Source organism: Haliaeetus albicilla, chromosome 28 (genome assembly GCF_947461875.1).
Source record: "Haliaeetus albicilla chromosome 28, bHalAlb1.1, whole genome shotgun sequence".
In the NCBI taxonomy this organism is placed as follows: Eukaryota; Metazoa; Chordata; class Aves; order Accipitriformes; family Accipitridae; genus Haliaeetus; species Haliaeetus albicilla.
Genome location: NC_091510.1, coordinates 63647 through 82022, shown reverse-complemented (window position 1 = coordinate 82022; position 18376 = coordinate 63647). Strand labels below are relative to the sequence as shown.

The following is an 18376-nucleotide window of genomic DNA, read 5'->3' as shown; positions in this document are numbered from 1 at the left end:
TGAATAGGTATTTCCAGCTGATGTGAAATGCAAGGATCAGTGTGGAACGAATCCTCACTGTAAAATGTTGGTTGGTCTATACTGTGGAACAGAATTCACTTTTGTTTTCTTTTTTTAAGAGCACTAGAAAAGGTAAGCTTTGTGTGGCCATATTTTCAGGGGATGTGGTATTTTCTTCGTTATTGAATTTGTGTATTCTTGCATATTTACCTACTTGTAATGATGGTGGTCATATGAAAAGGTGTCTTGGTACATTTATTGCCAAGTTTCACGATTAACTTGCAAAACCAGAGTTCAGTTGCTTGTGGTTTGAGTATAATGCAAGACTTGTATTTAAAATTAGCACTTGCGAGGGCTTTTCTGTAGTATTTATGATTAAATATGTATTTTATTTTGTAGGATCTAGTCAAACTGAATGAGACACCTCATTAATATACAAATATTCTAGAAATTGAGAGACCACACTTATGCAGAACTTAATCACTGGAGATAAAACAAGTCGTACAAAACAAATATTTTGAAAATACTGGTGTTCTAAAAGTTGTGCAAACCTATGACTTACCCAGAAGACAACCTGCTTTCCCAAGTTGTACTGGGAATGATTTAATTACCGAGGTTTTAATTTGAGGCTTTCCCCTGTCTTTATTGCTCTCTCTATCCTGAAGTCTTCACTACTTAAAGTTAAGAAAAGCTGTATTGCTGTAAATTAGAGTCTTGGTGTACAGGAAATGGAACAGCTTTGTGTTTTTCTGAACAATGTACATAGCTATTGCATGGTAGTGATGTATACTCAGCTTTTAGTAATGGTTTATAATTGTTTAGCTTGCTATCAAATTTTTCTTAATGCAGCTGAATAACAGGAGGAAGATGATTTTTACAAGACACTTCTGTGGTCTTTCATGCTACTGTACCTTGTCTGTTATGGTAAACAAGAAATGTAGGCTCTGAGACAGCCTTCTCATTATTTGGGGTACTTTGAATTAAAGAAACCACAACCCATATGCTGTGTAAGGGCTACTGAGGTACCACTGAGGGCCTAGAGAAGAGCTGAGCCAGATACAGTGCAGTTTGGGTATTCTGGAAGGTGGCTGGAGGAGATAAAAAAGGGGCTACAGTGAATGGACTGGGAGCAGAGTTGATTCTTCCTGGTGCAATCAACAGAATCCGGTGGATACAATGGCTGTGATATAGAAGAAAATGTGAAATGGGTGTGGTAGTGCTTAAAGGTGACAGATGAGGGAAGTAAGTAGTATTGTGTTTGGATGATGAGATGAATTCTGGCAAACCTTCCTGTAGTTAAAGGCAAGTAATGTTTTTTTTAGAAACAGATCACCTGGGGAACAAAATGCATTTTGGCAGGCAGTAATGTTGAAGAGGACTGGAGGGGGTGTGGTAGATAATCAAATAACATGAGTGCATACTGTAATACAGCAAAATAAGGTGTGTTGGTATATAGGAGGACTGAAATCAGCTAGAGGTGCTGAGCAGCATATGGTATCACGAAAATAATTATTGTGACTTTACACGTGGGTTTTTCTGACACTTCTGAAGTTACTTGGATAACCTAGAAATGGTTCAGAAGAATGGTGCAAGGAAAATAAACCATGGAATAAGCCTGTTGCTACTGTGCAGACTGAGGCTTTGTCAGTGGAGTACGTTCAAGAGAAGATTAGAATCAAATTACCTCCCAGTCAAAGTACACTGAAGGGGAAGAGACTTGTGATAACAAAGGGCTTTAGCCTTAAAGATATAATGGCTGTCAATTCCAGACTATTTGTTAGGTACAATGTATTAAGGAGTTAGCTACCCCTCTTAAAACTTTGCATAGGACTGAAAGTGAATCTCCTTTCCATTAAAGGTTTAGGGATTTAATTCCTATCTGAGATGCTATTAATCGGTCAGAAGATGAGAATGGTACCTGAGTTACTCCTTAGAATATCCTGGTCTGCTTACACTGAAGATCAGACTAGATGATTTCATGTGATAATAAAGATGTTCCTAACTAGGAAGAGCTTCCAAGAAATGTTTCCCTCCTTTCCCCTTTTGATTGACACGGTTATTTACCAGAATATAGGCTTACACCTGCTGTAGCTCCACAGAAATTTTATTCTGGAATACTCTATTAAGTTACATCTTAAGAACACAAAGCCAAAGTAATCTAGAATTCAGCAATTCTCATTTGTGATTTCCTTAAAAAGCTCTACCTACCATTAGTACTCTTGAGCAGAATCTGGCTTAGACTTCTAAGGATCTTCGTGACTCAGATTTAGAAGAGCAGGATAAACCCTTTTTATGAAGTGCTATCATAGGTGAGATAAATAGAAACATCTGAACTGCAACTCTTTTAAGGCGTTCTCGGTAGCTCTTTCCATCACTGAACTTTTCTTTTTGAGAAAGTAAGCAAGGTCTTGGCAGAGCACGTTACAAACTTCCTTCTGTTTTCAGGCATTTTACAAATCCACAGTTGAAAGATTATTGTATGGCTTTTATTTTGTTGCACAGTAAAGATTACATAGACAATGAATGGTTGTAATTTTTTGGACATAGGCTTATTGTGAAATTAGTACTTTTAAAGGCGAAAGAGAATAATCACATATGTTGAAGTTTTTAATCTTTTTTTTTTTTCCACCTGTGGGGTAGAGTATATCTTTAGAAGCAGTTGCTCCTAAGACGACCGATACAAACACTTGCTAAGAATATCATATCTGTAATTGTTTACACTTACAGGGTTACTGTTTTAAAATATTCTGGTTTATTGTAAGCAGCAACTAACCTTTCTTTAGCTGCTTTCATCTGAACACCTTAAGACCAAAACTGGTAATAGAAACTTTATCCCTGCTAGGAGTTTTCATCACTTTGCTGTTACTGTAAGTTGATATTGGAGAACACAAGGAGACTTCATTTTAAGCTCATGTGATCATTAAAATGTTTCTAAGTTTTGGTTTTAGTTAAGGCTTACTTGTGTAAATGCACAGGTTTGAAGTCCTCTTCAGTCTGAGTCTTTTTAACTCAAATATCTAAAATATCTAAGCTTGAGTCTGATTCAAAATGCTCTCTATACTAACTGTTTTGTAGTAGATCATTAGAGAATTGAACATTAGCATATAAAATTACTATATGCATAGTGAAGGAAAGATTGTTAAACAAGAATGAGCTGCTCTAATGTTAGAGGAATTAATGCGATTTGGAGAGGGGAGAGTAATACTGTGCTTCTAAAGAACTTCAGATCTACATCTGATAATTCCATATTACTAATCTAATAGAAGATATTGCATTAGATTCTGACTGTAGACCCAGTGCACAAGGCTGATGAGAAAGACATGAGAGATGAGCCATACTGTCATGTCTGAATCTGAGATAATTGTACTTGCTTAGCAGACGAACAGTGGGAAGACCTCCTAGGTGGATAAGTGGATATTTGTTAATAGTTTAATGCACTTCTTAATAGGGCCACACTTAACATAAAATAGTCTATTCTTATCTCCTTAAAGAATACAACTCAAAGCTTTAAAATCTTGAAGTAGTCCTTTTCTTTGTACAGTCAACAGCAGGAGCATCATTACTGGCTAACGCCTCACCTCTGACTCTCATGGCATCACCCCTGTCTGTAACCAGTCAGAATGTGACGTCTGCACCATTAACTCCTTTTGGGATGCTGGGTGGCCTTGTTCCTGTGACCGTGCCCTTCCAGTTTCCCTTGGAGCTGCTTGGCTTTGGGACAGACACAGCTGGAGTGACAACCACCTCGGGATCTACCTCAGCGGCTTTCCACCACAGCCTAACTCAGAGTGAGTGGAGCTGGTTATCACACTGTGCTGTAAGGAAAGATGCATCCTGAAAATGGAAACTAAGAAGGGAAGCAATAAAGTTCTGACAGACTCAAATTTGGTTCATGAAAATCCCTACAGGAGAGTAAATGTGATTTCTTTGCTAGTAAAACTTTGTTTATGTAATTATTTAAATGTTATGAATTGCCTTTGATAAGCTTAACTTCATTGTTACATTTACAGTATGTACTTAGTTTTGAACATACTTTTTTGAGTTAACTTTTAATCCCTTATCTTTAGAAAGGCATATAGCTTAAAAGTCTCCAAATGTCACAAGACAAATAAGAAACTTAATATGCTGATTCCTTAAAATACCCTTAGCTCAGTAATCTGATATCAGACAGCTCTCTTATGAGGAAGTATCAACCAAGATGGCATTTATTTTTTTTCTGATTGCTTAAAAAGAAATTCTTTAGGTTTTTAACCTGTATCAATTTTGGCCTTTCTGCTGAAGGAAGTTATATAAAGAGTTGCATTCCAATAGCGAGGCATGGTCCTTGCTCTGACTTTTGAATAACTGTATCTGAATAGGTCTGTTTCTGTTGACTTATTCCAGCCATCAGAATGGTATCAGGTATTTTATCTTTTATTGTGGAGATACATCTTCAGAAATCTGTGCAAACTAGCATGCTACTATAGCTACACTATAAAAATAAAAACTTCCTATTTCACAAAGGCTGCCTCTGTCCTTAAGATTTATTTTTCATCTTTGTTGCTCTCCTTTTTTTTCTCAGACTTACTGAAGGGTTTACAGCCAGGTGCTCAGCATGCAGCAACGCTGTCTCACTCACCTCTGCCTGCTCACTTGCAGCAAGCTTACACAGGTAAAGACACGGTATTTTTCTTATTACTTTTTTTTAATTTAAAAGTCAGATTTCTGCTCTAGACTGAAATAAAATGTATACATCAGAACCGAAACTGGTTTAGAGAAGACACAACACAGGGACAAGCTTTGGTAGCAGCGGACAATACATGTTGTATTGTAGCCATATTTTTGGAACTTGAACAATTTTTTTCTACTTGTCCTCCATGTCAGGAACAAAAAAAGTTCAAAAGTTTCAGTAATACTTTATTGTAGCAGTTTTAGAAATCAAAGTGTACAAATCCATCTACTAGGAAAAAAGGAATACTACTTACTGGCTGCTAACATGATTGTTTACCGGCTGCATAAAGTCTGCGTTGGCGAGATTTGTTTTTTCTACTCAATTTTAATTTCTCCCTTGGAGGAGAAACTGACCTTCCAGCTAGAAGCTTCTTCATGTTTCTCATAAGAGTGTGTACATGTGTGAAAAGTGTGATGGTTTCCTAATGGAAGATCTGCCTTCCCTTGGAATTTTAGTTGCATATTTTGATTGAGAAGAGATGCTTGAAATAGAACATTTCTTTTTTCTGTTTGTAAGGCTTAGAGCTAAAACACTATTATAAAGCTTTAGAAACTGCAGTTAGAGTGTACTCCTTTCTTTGCCACCTCTTGGGTTGTTTGGGTGTTGGGGGTTTTTTTGCCAGGAGAAGGAATAGGAAGGGTGGTAGTGGCTTGGTGGGGGGTCTTCATCCTGTTCTCGGAGTCCTCAGCACCAAAAAGCTGGGCAGTGTTGCTCTAAGAGGCTGTGGAAATAAACCAATTGGCTAGTTTTGGTACAACCTTAATTTTTTGTCACAGTGCCATGGGCTGAATACTAAAAATGCTGTATTAAAATATAAAGGCTTCTAAAGAAAGACTTGATTTTTAGGGTTTTTTTCAGTAGCCCAAGTTGCTACTTACTCTTTAGAAAGATGGTATCTTCTGGTATGAAGCTGGATATCTCGGGTTTCAACAGTGCTATTTCTAATAAATGACCTACAGAGAAGATGCAAAGACTTCCACTCTATAAGCACAACCTACTTTTTGGTGATGCTAAAGCTTAACGTGCCAAATTCCTGTCTCTTGCTGTAAGATATAAAAATAAAAGTTCATTCATGCTTTTATTCTTCCCTTTCTTTTCCTGTCTCTAAACTACAGATGGAGGCCAAAGTAAAGGGGACACTAAGTTACAGCGGAAAAACCAGTGACTTCTGGACAAGCAAGGGAGCTGAAGCAGTTCTGGTTGGCTGACAGAATCTGCCCAGTTGGGAAAGTGCTTATTGTCACAGGGCTGCTGTTTCTGTCGATGTTTACATATTCTGATCCCAAGCACTGTGGTGAGAGGAAGAAGAAAAAGAAACAATACTTGATCAAAGAGAGAAGGAAAAGGAGGACTGGTCCTCCTGGTCATGCAGACTGGTCATAGTTTGATCTTGCCTAAAGAAACAAGCTTTTTTTTATCTGCTCTGATTGGCTTTTAAAAGAAATTGATCGTCAAACCCACAGCAGCACAAACTTTTTTTTTCTGGGTGATGTCCAATGAAGAGTTGAAAGCGTGAGAGAAGCTAGAATAGGTTTCTCCATCCGTTGTGTAAGGTGGAATCATCCACTTCATTAGTGCTTGAAGTGCCCAGTATAAGATTATGTGTAGGTCCTGAGCGTACTAAATGGTTGTGGACCAAAGGTTATGTAGAATAGAAGTGGTGCTGGGATACTTTGCATTATAATTAAACCCTTACACAAGTGCAGTTTCTGATACGGGCATTTTTCCAGCTTTACAAGGCTGTTTGGCTTTAGGGAGCCTACAGATGTATGCAGTCTCATTAGACAGTTGTCTTCAAAAACAGATCTCCTGGTACATTGAGATGTGAGACACAGACTACTGGGAAATCCCTTGCTCCTTGTTTGATTTATTATATTTTTTTTTAATATAAAGATTCTTATTTAAGGGAGGAAGGAGATGGAAATTTTTCCATTTACATGAAAAGGAAACCCACATTTTATTGGTCAGACTAGCATTTCTTTCCCTTTTTTTTTTTAAAGGCACACTGATTTTTTTTTCAGTCCTTCCATTTGTTGAACTTTTTCTTTGCCTTGTGCTTATCTGCTACTGAAATTAAGGAACGTTCTATTCATGTGTTTCATAAAACACAACCAGTTCTTTACTCATTCTACATCTTCCTCATCTTTCATCTAACTCTTCCCAAAAGCCATGCGTTATACTGATTTGCTAGTTAAAGCTGATTGTGACCTATTCCAGATCCAGGTTAATACTACTTCAGGCATTAGCCAAAGAGGAGTCGTTCAAAAGTGACCAGAGGTGCCTTCTCTTCTGGGGGCTGAATGGGTTGTCTCCAGCATTTCCAGCCCCTGCTGGCCTGGGGAGTTCCTGACCTGAACTCTTCCTTGCATGGTAGCACAAGACTGCAAAGCTGGCTTTTTTTTGTTTTTTTGGGTAGCAGTACATCAACTGGTTCATTTGTAAGGTTAGAAGTATCCAGCACATGTTGCACTTTCAACACGAGGACAGAACTTTGCTGTTGAGTCCCTTGCGCTGTCGGATAAAAGGTGAGAGTGGCAGAAACTGAAATAAGTCATAGGAGAAAGGAGCAAATAAAATAGTGTGATGCTCTTCTCCTTCAACCCCAAAACATTCCTTTGATCAGAGATGCTGAAACTCCTAGTAGCTAGTCTTTCCAGTAGTTTGATTTGAGATTTGAACCAGGGACTACTGGTTATCTCACACCTTCCAGAGAGACTTTTACCCATGGATAATGAATCTTCAATGTTTTTTTGCTAGATTAACTTATAGCTTTCAGGTTTCTTTTACATGTGATTTATTTTTCTTAGACCAGCCAACAATTTCTTTTCTATTTAGAGCTCATTTTAATTTTATATAAATATATATACGTGAATTTAAAATAATATATATTGTGTATTTAGTATAAAAATGTTGGGTTGAGCTCAGCAATAAATGTTTTTGCACAACACTTCTGTGAAAGACAGATTGAATTAAAAGAAGATGCATTAGTTCGTTAATTCCACTCCACAGCACCTGCCAATTAAAAGCTTTTTAGCTAGTGCTACTGTTTTGTATGTGGTGTGTTGATTAGATAAGCTTGCATCTCCATCATCAAGGTTATTTATAGTTGAAACATAAAGCTGCGTAGACTCTGGCATTCTTAATACTGTGCAAATTCTGTCAAAATACCATAAACTATTTAGAATGCAAGCTTTATCTGAATTTTTTTCCTCTTTTCTCCAGGAAGGGTTGAAGGAAGACAACTCTTTGTTTTTTGAGGCCTAACAGGTCTGGCAGGATGCTAACTCTGAACTGTGTCAAACCTGGTACTTCTTAACAATGCATGTAGCTAAGGGAGTTGCAGCAGTGAGCCATCAGGCAGCAATATATTTAAAAGACCCTGTCCTAAGAGAGTTCTACCTCTTCTATGTTTTTCTCATCAAGGCATCTCATTCAAATTGCCATCTTTTTGTCTTCATACTAAATGAAATTTTAGATTGGGAGGCTTGGAGCCCTTTATAACTACAGCACAAATTTTCTTTCAACATTCCTCTCTTCTTGGAAGTATGCCTCATCTTCAGTTGAGGAATATCCTCTAAATTTTAAAGGGGGTAGGAGTAGTCCTGTCTGTGTGGCCTACCGAGCTTCTCAGTCTTGGGAAACAAGTAAACTAATAGTTACTGTGGAAATAGGTAGTAGGATGATGAGAATAAAGATGGCCATACGTTGTTTGTGAACCCAGTTCAAACAGCCCCCCAAAGGGTAACTGGTTTTGGTCATTATGCTCCTGAGCTTCTTTGGAATCAGCAACATAGCGATGCAAGGGTCTGCGTTCCCTGTTCCCTATTCTCCCTCATGAAACCTAGCAAGGCTAAATCAAAGGAAATAATAGCGTGGCTCGCAGAGACCTTTGCAGGTAGCGTAAACAGGATGGGGAAGCAAAAGATTTCTGCAACGTCCAAATGCAAAATTAGGTAAATGTTTTACTATTTTCTGCACAGCAGCTCTTCTAAAGACATTTTCCCCCCAAGTTTTTACTACTTTTTAAGGGCCTTTGTTAATAAATAAACTGTAGTTGTACATACTAAATAACCCTCAGTATTCACAAGCAATAAGAAAGCCAAGTAGAGCTGTCTTTTCCAGGCAGCAGGGCTGAACTTGGTTTGGGGACTGTATGTGAGCTAACATGTCAAGCTCGCTGAAAGCCCCAAACAAATGCAAGCAATAATTTCAAACACAGGTTTTAGATGTTAAAACCGTCTGGGTAATATTTTCTGCTACATGATCCAAAGTCCCAAAAGTCGTGTTAGCTATTTTAAATCCTTTGGAGACACTTGCAAAGAAAGGCAGCAGGCTAGATGAAAAACAGGCTGCAAGGTTTCCTGATACCTTGAACTATAACTGCAATGTTCTCCCACTCCAAGATGCAAATGGCCTAAATCACTTTGTCCAGCCTTCTCTGTTGATTTGAGATACGTGACTAATACCGATCAACTAAGTCACAAGTGTGGATGCTGTGGGTTTCACATCTGTTTTCTGCTAATCAGAAGTAACTTTTAATTACCTGGGTTCTGCTTCTTGTTTGAATCCGATCAAAGTTGTCTGATGCACAGATTTGGGGGTGGGACAGGTGCCAAGAGCCTGCTTCCTTCCCACAGTCCCATCACCTGACCCTTCCTCCACACTCCTTCTCCACTTGGTGCAAGACCCTTGAGGACATGAAAACAGAGAAAACCTGCAACTCTCCCAAGCTGCCATCAGTTGTGTGAACCATTAACCCTCTGGGAGTCATCTTGGACTCCAACTAACTTTTATCACATTTGCTGCTACATTCATAAAATGAACTTTTGGCTGTATTTATTAGCAAATCTTAATCTAGTTTACAGGTTTTTTTGTTTTCTTTTGAGTAGTTTTTGCCCACAGATGGATTAGAAGTGTTGGGGTGTTTGGGTTGGTTTGGGGGCTTTTTTTTTGGTTGGTTTTTGTTTTGGGTTTTTTTGAGTGAATTGGTGAAGGCACAGTGGTCCCTCTTCTGCTCTTGTTTTGGATTTTTTTGAAGATGGAATTGCAGGGAAAACCTGCAGCCAAGCCAAGCTAAGCTGTGGAAGGCTTCTTTCCATGCCTAACTTTCATCTTTTGTTCAATTGGGGTGGGCGGGGAGGGGGAAATCATTAAAGGGACACTTGCTTTTTGTTTGGGTTTGGTTGTTTTGTTTTCTTTTTTCCATAAAATGAACCAGAAGGTGAAAGCAGTAGATAAATGATTGATTAATTAACACTTTATGCAATTTTAATTTTATAGAAATTAAAAAAGGTTGGTAGATTTTGATTGGTCCTAGCTCTGGTGAAATGGCTGTTACCCTCCATGACTGACTTGATTCAGGCCTTTGTCCTTTGTTTAAGTGCCTTTTTTATTTTATTTTATTTCCCTACCCTCTTTAAACTGTTCTCAGAGATCCTGAAGTGCTGGAAGGCATTTTGGAGGAAAATCTTAAGCTTGCCAAGATGGCTTTATGCTGTTATACTATTTTTTCCCTTTTGTAAAGAAAAAAAAAAGTGTGTAACGTGTGTAACTTCATAGCTGCTGTACCATGGTGTTGGTTCTGTGTGCTTGTGTGTTCTTTCTTTCTCACACTCACACACGTGCACACACACACACATACAGCAATATTCCTGAGAAACCTGTTCATCCTCCTACATTCTGCTGGCTCTGTTAAACACTTAAAAGGTGAACACTCGTGCAAAGATGGCAGTACAATAAAAGAGTGTGTGTGTGAGTGTGCGTAAATGTGCATGAGAGAAAGGAAGTGGCTAACAGGAATGAAACTTTTTGCATTTTTCTCTAAAGGTTTTGAATTTGGATCTTAATTAGGTCACAAGTAAAACATTATGGGCCCTGTCTGGCAACCTTATCGAATACTGGACCACTTCACACAATTACTGAGTCTGAGGCAAAGACGTGTGGCTGACAACCCCAAGGAGGTGGGGGGAAAGAAGGTTAAAATAAACAGCTTGCAACAAGTTTGAGTTGAGATGAATTGCAAGGAATCGTGTGTGTGGTTAGTCACATCTGGTTGACACCAGTTATTGCAAGGATTCTCACATTCACCAAAGCTGTCACTTCTGCCATGCATCATTTGTAAGAAGGAGTTTGGTAAAAACTGCAGGAGTGCAGCTGCTAATTGATGTTAAATCTGGCTATGCTTCACATGCTGCCTAAAGCATTCACCATGAAGTACTTTTCTAGTTGTACTTTTTCTCAGTTTATTGAGATTTCATTAACGGTTTGTTCTCTTAACCCATGAACTTGCTGTTCATTATATTGTTAGCTGCAAGTGAACCTTCATAATAGTGTCTGTGCTTGTTTCCTCGTTCTCTGACAAAATTAGCAATCTGCAATAGATCATCGTGATTTTTAACAATTCTGTGCCGAGGATCTAACTAACTTATGATTATTATAAACATGCATACCTGAAATTAGCAATAAATTTGTTGATCGAGTGCTAAACTTAAGGTAACATACATACGCATCGCTAGACTGTGCTAGTTCTGTGATGTGCTTCCCCTGGGGAAGAGCTAATTTTGAGTTGCAGTATGAAAAGGAAACATTTTTACTTTCCAGAATGGGAATGGAATGAAGAGTCCTTCCTAGGTGGAGAGTTGATCTAGAGAGCAGAAGATAAGATACCAAATACAGTATATTCCTGTGGCAGAGAATAGCCTAACTGCTATCTCAGTTCTTGGCTTGTCTTCACATGTTTGAGTGAACCTGTTTATGTAAACTAGGCCATAGATGGATTTCTTCTACTGATCTAATGGTGCCAGTCAAAGAGAGGACTATTGCTGGCAGCTCAGCCAATTGGAGCGATAGTGAGGGTGCTTCTTAATCTGCCTTAGGTGCATCAGTGAAGTTACTTCAGTGGAGTTTGCCACATCTGCCTGTGGCAGTAAACTGAGCTATCCTGGCTCTTATGTTGCTGTTTAATTCATTTTGGGCACACATGCTCTTTATCATAGGCTGATCTGTGAGATGGGGAATCTACAGCTGGTGATGATGGTTGACTGTTGCAGTCTTTTTTAACAAATGTAGCTGTTTTGAAAATCTGTGTCTGTCTACTGCTTAAGAAATCACTGCCAAAATAAGCAGCTAGAAGTATGCTCACTGGGCCACTGGAAAGATAACCGTTATGTGGGGGAATGCTTGCTTTGTGGAAACTTCTGGTGTGGCTTCATCATCCTTTTTCTACGACCTGGTGATCCCTTCCTGCTGTAATAGCCTTTTGGGGCCATAGAAAGCCCTGCTGCTGCTATGAGTTACGCTGAGAAATCGGCATGGCCTGGAACTGGCCTGAAACTGGGGAAGTACAAAGATTCCCTACAGCTGTTTTTGCACACTTCTCATAAATAAAACTGTGCTAATATCAGTAGTCACAGATATAGGTCTGTATTTTGTAGCCATTTTTGACAGCTATAATTCTACAGAGCACCTCTGGAAAAAAGAATACATGTTTTGTATCTAGAAGTGAATTTCAGTCTCTTCCCTTGCCATCATCTCCTGCTTAAATAATAACCATTAACTACTAAGTTTTTCTTCATGGTGAAGTAATTCAAAGCAAGCAGTATACACTGTTTGACTCCTGTTGTGCTCAATACTAAGGGTTTGTTGGGTTTTGTTTTTGTTTTTGCCCAGCAGTGTGTGCAGATGTATTTTATCAACAGATAGTTATGTTTGTTACTGTCTAGTACCAAGAGAAAAAGGGAAGGAGAGAATCAACCAAAACGAGTCAGGAAATACCATCGTAGGCCAAACTTAAGTAGCTGCTGAGGCAGCCAGAGCTTCTTTGAGACTTAGCAGATTTCACCTGGGGAGTGGGGGAAGAAACTTTCTTGTGTTCTCAGCTTTTTCCAGATAAGGCCTTAGTTTGATTAATAGTCACTAATATCAACTATGCAGATAAGTATTTAAGTGTTTCAGTGTTACATGCATTCCTTCCCCCAGCTACCCCTCTTAACACATGTTGAAGTTTTACCCAAAGAAAATGGAATATTTTTTGAATGTCTGTACTCCAGAAGTCTTTTTTGCTAATGTGAAGAAAGAAATTTGTATTTTACAAAAGAAACCCTTTCACTGGTGCAACACCTAGTGTCAAGTGTCATGAAGTTGCTTCGAGAGGGAAGCTAAAATCGCCTCTTGTGACAGGTTTTAGTCTGAGAGTTTTTTAGAATATTCAGCTCTCAAAATTGGTTTAAGAAGCCACAGCAATGTTTTTTAATGTACAGATTGGATTTGGGGAGAAACTAATGAGACATCCCAGGTTTCCTTCCAGTATCAGAAGTGAATTAAATCAATTTCTCACTTAAATGAAGTTGCTTCTAAACAAGGGGAGTTATCGGCTACACAGTAGCTGGATCTTTAAATAAAAGCTAAATCGTGATCCCCAGGTATTTCTCAGTGATCTTTTAGTCTTGTTGTATGTAACTACAAATAACAATTTAGCTCTGAGGTGAGAACTGTAGTGTGTGTTTTATTGCCGGTGATCCCATCACGTAGCAGTTAGTACCATGTTCTTGCATAGTTCTCAAGATCCATACTGGAAGTAGATGGAGAAATTTTATTTTTGGACTACTGTTTAAAAAACTTAAAAAATTAACTACTGCTTTTTACCCCCAAAAGTCTACTGAGCAGTGTTATATTTTAGCAGTTAAACTAGTACCCTTGTTATGTGATTTGTCTCTTTGTAGTCTTCTTTTACTGAGGGTTAGAAGCATTTCATGAGTAATCCTGAAAATGTTGGCATTCTCTAGCTTAAAGTCAGGTGCTTATAATAAAGGGGCATCTGTGATGATAACCTCTGATGATACAAAAGCACTATGTTCAGAATATTTCACTGGAAAAAGAAAAACAAAAACACAAAACAGGTGTGGGTGCAATTCCCTTTAGTTCTGCCAGATAAAGAGGCTCAGTCAAGAACAGAGCATCCAACTACCTGCCTGCATGGCTAATGGTAGTGGGGATCATTCCCTCGACAGAGGTTTGGCCTCAGTATCCTTTGTTTAGTGTCAGTTTTAGTGTGTGTATATATATATATATATGTGTATATATATATATATAAAAGCAAGTTTGGATATAGCCAGCTTAACTCTACCCGACTTGCTGTGATCCCCAAGACAATGAAAGGCTGAGAAACAGATAGACAGAGTGTTTTCCTGCCTTTCACTAGGTAGCTCAGAACAAACAGCTGGCCGTGTGTTTTGTTATAAATGAATGTTAAATCACAGCTAGAATTCTTTGCATTCCTCAGCTTCAAACAAAGGAATGCACAGTTACTACGAGATGGCAAACCTGTTTGAGTAGGTGATTCCTGTGATGCTTTACTCAGTCCAGCATGAATTTGTAGGTCATCTTCCACCTTTTAATACTCGTGTATTTCGGATCATAGGGCTTAGTGATGGAGAGAGGATCCTAACAGCTGTATGCTTACCTGATGAGCTCTCCAGAGAAACTCCCCTGTGAAACGCTCCCCTCTTGTGACAGCAAGCCTGAACAACCAAATGCAGCTACATTTGGGTAGTTAGCACCACTTTCATTTGGATTTTTAGGGAGGTGTGTTCCAATAACTTCAAGGGATACTGTGTTTTAAATGTGTGATTTCATTCCTCTCTCCTTATAAAACTGAACCTGAACGCAAGTTTTGAGTTGTTGGGGTTTTTTGTAATAATCTCAGGACCTGAAAGATTGTAGCATTTAGTGTGTCTTAAAAATGATGTACTGTACCAGCCATGGATTTTTGTAAATACACCTGTCTCCCTTTTTTCTATTTTAATTTTTTAAAAGTGTGTAAGGCTCTTTGCCGGAGGAACTGGTGCCTGCTTAATTTCCATCCTGAACTGAAGCAGGAAAAGGAAGAAGCTGCTGCCACAAAAGCCCGCATCAGTTCCAAATGTGTGTATTGTTCTGGTCAGTTTAATGGCTGTTAAGTCTTTTGTTAGTTGGGAAGGGGGTTTGTTCCCCCGCACCTTCCCAGTTGGGGCTAGCAGAGCCCTAGCAGGGAGACCAATTTTAACTCTGTTCAGTGTGACTACTTTATGTGTTCACTCCTTCCAGATACTCAGGTTTGCTATCCCTGAGAAGTTGGATGTTTTCAGAGGTCAGGACTATTGGCCCTCTGCAAGAACAGCTAGAGAGCATTTCTCATTTCACCAGTGCTTTGCCCCAAACACAGTTACAGGGTTTGTATCCTGCAAACCTTGCAGATGATGCCACCTCCACCTGTTCCGAGAGGGACTTGCCCTTTTATTTTCTGCTTTCCTGAATGGAGTGCAAAGATGTTTTTTGGCAGCAGACTTTGCTCTGGGATCCAACCGTGCCAGCAGAGCCCTGTTCTGCCGTAGGAGCCTTACTCAACTTGGTGTAACTGTTCCCTGTCCCTAACTGCGACAGGCTTTTTTTCATGAGTGTACTTTTTTTTGTCATGTGTCTGTGCTGTATTAAATAAAGAGGAATGTACATACTATCTGTCTCCGTGATTTCTCACAAAAATAACGGTGTAAAAAGGTTTCACTTGAATTGTTGTCACTTGGGCCTTTTTGTTGGGTTTTTCATTGTTGGGGGGGGGGGGGGGCTTTCTTCAGTCAGGGCAACCACAAAGGCAAGGGAGATACTACGAGCAAGGAGCAGCATTTTAAAACTCGGACGATTAGTACACGAGGGAACTCGTCCCTTTTCAGTTTGTCATTCCAAGGCAAAGTCCGGCGTCCCGGCCTGCTGTACGAGCTGAGGGAAAGCTGCCGCCTCCCTTCCAGGCCGGACTGCCGCCATCTCCAGCGACAGTCCCACCCCGCGCTCCCAGCGGCTACGCGGCAGGCGTCTTCCGGTTCGCGAGCCGCGCGCGTGGCGGCCTTGCCCAGTCAGCACCCTTCAACACCCGCCGTAAAAGAGGGGCGGGGACAGGAGAGAAGTAACGACAGAGAGAAAATGATCTCGCGGCAGCCCCAGTGGCCTAATGGATAAGGCATTGGCCTCCTAAGCCAGGGATTGTGGGTTCGAGTCCCATCTGGGGTGGGCTTTTTTCCCCCCTCCCTCTCTCCTTTTCTTTCTTTCTTTCTTTCTCTCCTTCTTCTTCTCCTCTCTCTCCTCCGGCCGAGTCGAGTCGGCCCCACCCCGCACCACCTCTACAACGGTCAAACTGCGCTGGCTTTCCACACCGCAAGCCCCGGGCTCCCTCTGATGTCTGAGCGTCCCCCGTTGGTTCTAACGAGCTGTAAAGCGTTTTAAGACCGGAGACCTCAGAGGCACGCGTGGGCTGCTCGGGGCGGTGGGGGGGGGATACGGGCCCTTCGGCTGCCTCCCGCCATCCCGCCCCGCTACCTTCGGCCGCTGCCCAGGTCCCACGCGCGCGCGGGCCGCTCCTCCACCAACCCAACGACCCGGGGAAGGAGGGGGGCGCGAGGCGCGCGCACGGGCCTCGGGACGGCCTCGCCTCGGCGCTGGACCTTCGGCACGTGGCCTCCACTGACTGCAGGAGGCGGGGGGGGGGGGGCGGTGATAGTTAGGAGAATGCGATCGTTCGCCTCGGCGCTCGATAGCCCGCGTCTCCTCCGCGTTCCCCCCGGCCGAGGTTGAAGCCGGCGCGCGCCGGCCGCTTCCTTATTGGCCGTCGCGGCGAGGCGGCCGCGCTCGATTGGTCGGCGGGGCTGGGAGGGGTGTAAGATGGCGGCGCTGGGCTCACCGCTGCGGACCTTGCGCGGGCTCCTGCGCGAGCTCCGCTACGCCGGCGGCCGGGCGGGCCGCCCCTACCGCGACACGCCGGCCTACCAGCACGTCGTCGCGGCATTCCGCGCCCACCGGGTACGGGCGGGCTTCCCGCAGCCCCCACCGCCCGCCTCCTCCTGCCGCCGCCGGGGAGGCGAGGCGGGAGCGCCCCTGCCCGCGGCCGCGCAGCCCGGCGCGGAAGGTGAAGCGTCCCGGGCTTGTTCCCTCCGCTCCGCAGGTCACCAGCGAGAAGCTGTGCCGGGCCCAGCAGGAGCTGCACTTCCAGGCTGCCACCTACCTCTGCCTGCTCCGCAGCGTCCGGGAGCATGAGGCCCTGCACCAGGAGTACCACGGCAAGGGGGAGCGCTCGCCCGAGGAGGTCGCCGGTCTGGTGGGCTTCAGGTTGCCTCAGCAGCCGGGAGGGAAGGGCTGAGGTGCCTCTCCTGTGGTACCCATCTATTCCTGAATAAATATCCTAGAAGTACCGAAACGGCCTGGGTTTTCTAGCTTGCGGTCTCTGTCGGTCGCAGGTTGCAAGAGCCATAGCTGAGAATCCCCCTCTCGATTTATCAAGTGTACCAGACCCACCCTTTCAATCTGAACCTGCAGTGTGACAGGCAGCCTCCACACAACGAGAGAAAGGCTGTTCGTAGTGGAAAAACATGACAGCCTTCACCGCTAAACTGTTTTGTCTAAGGAGTTGCATGGGTTGTTGGTTCCCACCCCCCCCAATCTGTAGGAAAGAGAATTTGCCCTTACTGTAGGTTTTGCCAGCCACCTTCTGCCTGGGGGGGATTTCTTGCTCTCCCAAAAGTGAAGGTGCTTTCTTTGGAACATTAGTGGATTCTGGCGAGCACTGCAGTAGCACAAACCTCCTTCATCTTGAAGACTCTGGGTTTTCCTTGGTGGTGAGCTCGTGGTAACAATTCAGAGACAAATACTACTTTGAATTACTAATGAATTAAGTAGTATTTCTCAGTGTCTCTGAGCGGTCGACTGTGACTGTAGGCTTCCTGTGCTGCTCTTATACACCACGAATCTCAGAAAAACTTCACTAGGCCGTGAACTGATGACTGCCAGTTACACTAGATACACATACCAGGCTGCTGTTTTCTTGCTTGTCTTGCAATCTGGAACAGCAAGTTTCTTTTTATAAGAAAAGAAATACTGGCTTGAATCGTTGCTACCCTCTTCTCAGAAGAGGGCTGAATTATATGCAAGATACATAAGAAATCCATAATAAGGGTGACTTTATAACATCTAAAAAATGTGAGGCTTGTTTACGTGGGGGAGGACCTATAAGCAAGGCTAGCAAAAGTCCTTGGGTTTTTTTATTACCAGGGAAAACAAAGTATTTTGTCAGAAAAGAACTCCAAATAGATTTTCTTCATCTAAATGTTTATATTTTCCTTCCCCTGCAATTAAAGCTTGGGGATAGTTTAATCCCCAAAGTATAGTGGATAGGCAAAATAGATCCTTAAAGCTGGAGAGATTTGGGCTATTTAGGTAAGGTAAGGAAATGTGAACTACAATTTTTAAGGTTCTGTACACCAAAAATCTAGTTTGTAATTCCTGCAGTGTCTCACTAGTTAAACAGTGGTGGTTTTTTTGAAAAGCGTTGATATCACAGGTGCAAAAGTACCAACCTATTTGCAGCTCAGTAGATGAAAGTTATGGGAAGTCACCATACCCCGAGAATGGCTGCGACACATTCGTTGTTCTGAGTTATTTAACGCAGCCGCTGCACAATGCAGTGTACTTTCCAGGTGGAGTAAAGGTTCGCTCCATCTGAAGTCTGTGGTATATTACCCCAGAAGAAAAATAAATGGCTCACTGAAGCCAGTTCTGGAAGAAAAGCTGAAATTTGGCCAGAAATAGATGGAAACAGCAATCTCTGCTCTTTTTAAAAAGACTACCAGGAGCTAAAGGTTGTAC

General features: G+C 41.8%; 2 protein-coding genes and 1 non-coding gene across 3 annotated transcripts in view; all 3 read left to right on the top strand.

Moving 5' to 3' along the window:
* UBN2 (ubinuclein 2) overlaps positions 1-15203 on the top strand; it is a 57579-nt gene extending 42376 nt beyond the window's left edge. The window contains exons 15-17 of the mRNA XM_069773651.1: positions 3542-3788; positions 4562-4651; positions 5827-15203. Coding sequence (XP_069629752.1) covers positions 3542-3788; positions 4562-4651; positions 5827-5876 — 387 coding nt within the window. The 3' untranslated portion in view covers positions 5877-15203. The remainder of the gene's footprint in view (positions 1-3541; positions 3789-4561; positions 4652-5826) is intronic.
* Positions 15204-15678: 475 nt separating this feature from the next.
* Positions 15679-15751, top strand: TRNAR-CCU (transfer RNA arginine (anticodon CCU)). The gene has a single exon. It is a non-coding gene; the product is annotated as a tRNA-Arg (tRNA).
* Positions 15752-16351: 600 nt separating this feature from the next.
* Positions 16352-16931, top strand: FMC1 (formation of mitochondrial complex V assembly factor 1 homolog). The gene is made up of 2 exons (XM_069773552.1): positions 16352-16537; positions 16680-16931. Exons 1-2 carry the CDS (start codon positions 16400-16402, stop codon positions 16872-16874), a joined length of 333 nt encoding a protein of 110 aa, XP_069629653.1. The 5' UTR covers positions 16352-16399; the 3' UTR covers positions 16875-16931.
* Positions 16932-18376: the final 1445 nt, after the last annotated feature.